The sequence below is a fragment of the Melanostigma gelatinosum genome (genome assembly GCF_949748355.1).
Source record: "Melanostigma gelatinosum genome assembly, chromosome: 1".
In the NCBI taxonomy this organism is placed as follows: Eukaryota; Metazoa; Chordata; class Actinopteri; order Perciformes; family Zoarcidae; genus Melanostigma; species Melanostigma gelatinosum.
The window spans coordinates 28164788-28170787 of record NC_136634.1 but is presented as its reverse complement, the minus strand read 5'-3'; the positions used below and the strand labels follow the sequence as shown (position 1 = coordinate 28170787).

At 44.5% G+C, this 6000-nt stretch overlaps 1 protein-coding gene across 1 annotated transcript in view; it reads right to left on the bottom strand.

The window, feature by feature from the left end:
- Positions 1 to 419: 419 nt before the first annotated feature.
- LOC306776131 (C-Jun-amino-terminal kinase-interacting protein 1-like) overlaps positions 420 to 6000 on the bottom strand; it is a gene marked incomplete at both ends in the record, with an annotated part of 30594 nt that continues 25013 nt past the window's right edge. Inside the window, 4 exons of the mRNA XM_079266732.1 lie at positions 420 to 492; positions 4842 to 4940; positions 5052 to 5122; positions 5388 to 5498. Coding sequence (XP_079122858.1) covers positions 420 to 492; positions 4842 to 4940; positions 5052 to 5122; positions 5388 to 5498 — 354 coding nt within the window. The remainder of the gene's footprint in view (positions 493 to 4841; positions 4941 to 5051; positions 5123 to 5387; positions 5499 to 6000) is intronic.

The following is a 6000-nucleotide window of genomic DNA, read 5'->3' as shown; positions in this document are numbered from 1 at the left end:
TGTAGTAAATTGCACAGCGTCATTTGGGCCTTGTTATTCCAAAGAGAGGACATTCGATTGCTCAAGCAGAGAAATGCTGCAGGTGTTTGTAGTCGAAACCACATTTGGTAAAAATGAAACATCAAGCAGCAAAAAGAGAAATGAGGCACCTTAACATCTCCAAAGGTCTCCAGCAGTAGATTGTCTAGTCGGGGTTATAAGATACAGAATAAGTCTTATATAGTTCTGAAAACATTAGTTTGTCCTCATTGGTGCAGAGAAGCAAGCAGCTCCATTCGTTTTTGTATGTTCCTTCAAATTGTTGTATGAAGGAATGCAGTACTCTGACAAAGACATACGAGTGGTCCAGTCTGCTGTGTAAGACCAAGCTTACATGCACATAGTGAGTATTCAATACATGATGTGGATGGGGAGAGGTGTTACTCAATGAAGATGTCTTCAGTGGGACAGGAGTAGCCAACGTTCTCCTTGAAATACTGCTGGAACGCCCTCCTGTGGGACACCAAAGGAGAGAACACAAGGAAAGACAGAAGAGATGAGCACACATCTGTTGTGTTGTATCATCCAACACTCTCTGGGTACAGAGGAAGATAGAACTACTGGCCTGACTGACATTATAGATATCATTATAATGTATAATATCATTATAGATATTGTCAAAAAGAGTTGAGTTCCCAGGATCAGCCTTAAATGAGGAATACATGGTAGGCCTGTAAATTAGGTTAAAGGGACACAAAGCGTAAAATTAAGAGAGAAAAGATGAAATAGAATAATTATTTTAAAGCAAGCATGTATTACATAACAAATGTAAAGTGATTTTAACAAATGTCAACCTGATAATAATAATAATATGTGTATCTGAGAAAGAGTGCAGTTTGTGTGAGTGTTTAAATTCAGGAAGTAAGCAGAGTGAGGGGAATGTGAAATCCTGAAGGGATGTGGAAATATCGGCCGAAGAGAAGAAAAGAAAGAATAAGGAAAAAAAGCATAATAATGAGGAAGGATGAAATCAATGATTATTTTATAAGCAAGCGTGTGCTAAATAAAGCGATTAACAACTGTAACAGATGATAACAACTGTAACCGTGATGATGATAACCAATCTGAGTTAGAAATGAGTGTGTGTGAGAATAGAGGAAGTGAGCTGAGAGCAGGCCTGGATGTGGAAATAACTGCTGCAGAGAGAGAAGGAGAGGAAATCGAATAAGTATTTTAAAAGCAAGCGTGTGCTGAATAAAGCGATTAACAACTGTAACTGATTATAACAATTGTAACTGATTATAACAATTGTAACTGTGATTAAGATAACCAGCCTGAGTTAGAAATGTGGGTGTGTAGAAATGCAGAGACGTTGGGATTGCAAAATCAGGCCTAACGGAAGGCAAGGTGATTTCCACACGTCCACAGGTCAAGCGCACACATATTATGATGAGGAATGGATCAGGTGCCGAGTAAGAAAGGAGGGGGGTCAAGATAACCCAAAGGTGTTATAAAATAAGTGACACACTGACAGACGCGAGGATAACGTCGTAAGAGCCATTCGAGTGCTCCACCTGAGAGGACCCTGGACTTCGCTCTACAGACGCAGCGGTGGACTTCGTCTCTGCTCAAGAATGAAGAAAAGAAAGAAGAAAAGAAGGAAGAACAAAGACGACAGAAGCAAGACCGAAAACCAACCGAGAAGGACGATCCAACCAAAAAGGAAGAATCCAAGTGAGAAGGAAGAATCAATCCAAGTGAGAAGGAAGAATCAATCCAAGTGAGAAGGAAGAATCAATCCAAGTGAGAAGGAAGAAAGATGAGAAAAGAAGAAAGAAGAAAGACGACAGAAGCAAGACCGAAAACCAACCGAGAAGGACAATCCCACTGAGAAGGAAGAATCCAAAGTGAGAAGGACGATCCAATCAAGAATGACAAATCCAAGTGAGAAGGAAGAAAGACGAGAAAAGACGAAAGCAGAAGACGGCCCTTCTATGAGCAGAGATTGAAAGACGAAGAACCACCTATCCTCCCTGCTCAACTTTAACAAGATCAAAGATCGCTGAACAGACGTCGTTTGCCGAGCAGGCAGGAGTGAGGAGGGTCTGGCCAGACCTTCACCCCTGACAACTCCAAAAAATAACTTTTCACCGCACCCAAAGCCAGCTCCAACCTCTAACCATGAGTATAACCAAAGAATTGAAAGTAAGAAATCATGTGTAGTATTATTATTTTATGTGAGCTGAAGCTTTGCCCTTGCTAAATATATTTTGCAATAAATATCTAACCTGCATTTCAAGTAAAATTCTCAATTGCATTAATTTGCTTACGTAGTAAATGTTCCTCATGATAGTAAAAAGTTAAATCTATGTATGTCTAACAACTGAGTTCTGAATGGTTATCCTAATGACCAATCCACTTAGCAAACCCTTACGGCTTTATAAGTAATACAAGCCGTTAAAACCAAACCTGGCAATTTACCAAGAGCACGGATCCAAAAGGGGAAGCTACCATAACTGACGTGACAGGTAGGTGCGCCCGGGGTAGGGTGGACCCTCAGCCGAGTGCGTGGTTACCAGAGGAAGCAGGGGAGACGTCAGGAGTAACGGTAGTAAGCAGAGCCAGGCGAGTTCCTCGAAAAAACACCAGCTTGCCAATCTTTTAATCGAGAGCTGAGTCAATAAGTAGCCACGTATCGGGCCAAGGAAAACCCCCGGATCTAACAATATGATTAGAATGTATAATGTCATTATAGATATGATTGTATCGATAATGAATGTAACTATTTTTGTCATTAAAAGTATTTAGATCCTTCACTTAAAGTTACAACAAGGAACTTTCATTGAGTCACGATTTGGTCGGTCCCTGTGGGAGGAAGTGGTGGTGTTCCCGAGCACCAGATTCCCTTCAGAAAACCTCTTATCTAACTGCAGCAGCCTGCTCGGGCCTGGTTCTCCAGCAGCCTGCTCGGGCCTGGTTCTCCAGCAGCTGTTGAAGAAAATCAGCATTATAACTGAACTGAACTGGACTTGAACTAAAAACAAGTTACGTAACGTGTTATTGTGAATTCGAAGGAGATATCGCGAAATGGTTCTGTCTCTGTTAGTTATCAGGAAATGCTTCCCTCTGACAGACAAAGTGTGATTAATCTCTCAAAAGGACCAAAACAACCCCTTACATAGAGTTGTTTTCTGCGAGAACGAAATAGAACCCACCCAGATTAGAAGTCCAGATGTGTCCTGTCTGGATTGAACAGACAGGTTTGACTGATGAACCACAGCTGAAAGAAGGCGTGTATTTGGTCTATAAAAGTGTTCCTCGGACAGTTAGATGTTGAATCTGTTTCCATATGCCATGTCGCATGTTCGAATGTGCATTAAACAATTCCCGCTGGATTGCAAACTCCGATTCGTCCTGTCTCCATCCTCATTTACGCTTCAACACAGCGTGCTCGGGCCTGGTTCTCCAGCAGCGTGCTCGGGCCTGGTTCTCCAGCAGCGTGCTCGGGCCTGGTTCTCCAGCAGCGTGCTCGGGCCTGGTTCTCCAGCAGCGTGCTCGGGCCTGGTTCTCCAGCAGCGTGCTCGGGCCTGGTTCTCCAGCAGCGTGCTCGGGCCTGGTTCTCCAGCAGCCTGCTCGGGCCTGGTTCTCCAGCAGCGTGCTCTGGCCTGGTTCTCCAGCAGCGTGCTCGGGCCTGGTTCTCCAGCAGCGTGCTCGGGCCTGGTTCTCCAGCAGCCTGGTGTCGGACCGTCAGTCAGCCCAGTATCATGGCAGGTGAAATAGTCGCGAACACAGGACTGTCATCTTGGAGTCCGGTGTTCGACGCCGCGTTGTGGAGTTATGGTTGTGGAGTTATGGTTGTGGAGTTATGGTTGTGGAGTTATGGTTGTGGAGTTATGGTTGTGGAGTTATGGTTGTGGAGTTATGGTTGTGGAGTCATGGTTTTGGTTTTGTTGCCTCAACCTAACCTCTGTTTTTAACGTAATTTTGTTCAGAAAAACAAGTCGTTCCAAAGAGTCTCCAGCAGCGTGGTGGCATTGTTGTTTGCTACCAGTAGGAACCAACTGTTGCATAACCGGTTGTCACAGTTCAGCTCCACCCTCCTCTCCCTCCTCACCCTCCTCATCAGTCCAACTCCCTTCACCTTCAAGCCGCTCTATAGACTCCTGCCTCCCAGACACACATTTGCCAGATTGTTCTTCGGTTTCCGATGCCAGACTCTGCAGCACACTCTCAGGACTGATCTCCTGTTACTGACCCTGCCTGCCCCTGTTCTACCCGCCTTGCCTGACTCCCGGTAAACCCACCAGCCTTCTGATCCTGACCCTGTTTAGAGTCTGCCTGCTGTTTCTGGAAGTTTGTAATAAAAGGCCAAAGATCCCTGGAATCTTGTGTTGCATTTGGGTCCATATACAACCGGTTACACCAGTAAAAAGTTCCTCACAATAACTTTAAGTAAAAGAAGCAAAAGCCCAATGTAACAATATCCCTTTATATACCTGCATTTTACTTTTTAGTAGCAAAGTAGTACTTATTATGCAGAGTTGTACGTTGTTAAACCATTATATTATCTGCTCATTGTTATAATATCTTAATAAGCGAAGTAACTAGTAACTGTTGCTTTTCAATAAATATAACCTAGCGGAGTCAAGTATGATGGAGCCAGTACAACATTTCCCTGTGTAATGAAGTAGAAGTATAAAGTAGCATAAACTAGAGGTACTCAAATGAAGGACCAGTACTTTATGTACCTTTCGGAGTACTTTCCAATGCTGGCCCTGAGCAGATATGTATATCCAACAGTCAAAGTCAGAAACTATGTATCCAACAGGATAAAAGCGAATAGAGTACACAACAGGTCTTACCCTACAGACTCGGCCAGAGGGTGTGATGTTGTCTCTGACATCATCACGTGACAGGCAAAGCGCTGTTGGTCAGGGTGTTTGGTGATGATGCCAAAATACCTGCAGTGGAATGATCAGCATTACTGTTCACAGGTTGACTTCCACATATTTGTTGAGGCAAATCTGCTCATGCAAGTGTAGGAATCGATACGATCGAGTGGTCCGACTCACTTGCTGTGTTTTGGATGACAGCCACAGAATGAGATGTTTTTCAACTGGAAGAAGTGGAAGCACTGGTCCCCCTGAGAGCCGGACACACACACTGAGATGTCAACCTTTCAATGTTTTCAGTTCCAAGCGTTCTATCTGAGATATTTATCCAAATTGTCAGAGTAGAAATCAATATTACCTTTTTTGTAGCAGTTGTAGTTACTGCTGATTGCCACAATAGAGTGCTACAGCTAACTACAGCAAAGTAACTTATTGCCAACATCATAACTACCTGCAGCAGGTGACTGGATATAAAAAGGTATTAAGCTGAAGAAGGTAGGTAGGTAGTGCACGTACCCTGTGTGCAGAGTGACACTGGTCATGGACACTGATCTTCACACCCTTCACACTGACCTCCAGCACACAGGCCGAGGGACGCTGACCTGCTGACCGCCTGTTACACGCCACCTGTAAACACAAATAATCAATCAATCCGTCAATAAAGATACCCGAGGAGCGTTGACTCTCAGCAGCACGGTCTGGTGTATTCTAGATGGATCAGTAGTGTTGGGCCAGTCTTTGGGTCATTATCATGTGACCATGATGTTTGTGTTTGTGGTTGTGGCGGCCGCACTCAAAGGCAGATTGAGATGCTGGCTCATAGGGAGAGATAAGACTGAAATACGCAGGGAGGTCAACATTCTCAGACACTTTCTCCAGAAAGACATTCAAAGGGTTCACAGGAAGCGTCAGAAATATATTTGTGACCTCCGCACAGCTGAACAATCACGGCGTGACTAACCCTGACCCACATAAACTCCCCTGAGCCCACCAGCAGCAGCACTGAGCCCACCAGCAGTACTGAGTCCAGCAGCAATACTGAGTCCAGCACCAGCAGCACTGAGTCCAGCAGCAGTACTGAGTCCAGCACCAGCAGTACTGAGTCCAGCAGCAGTACTGAGTCCAGCAG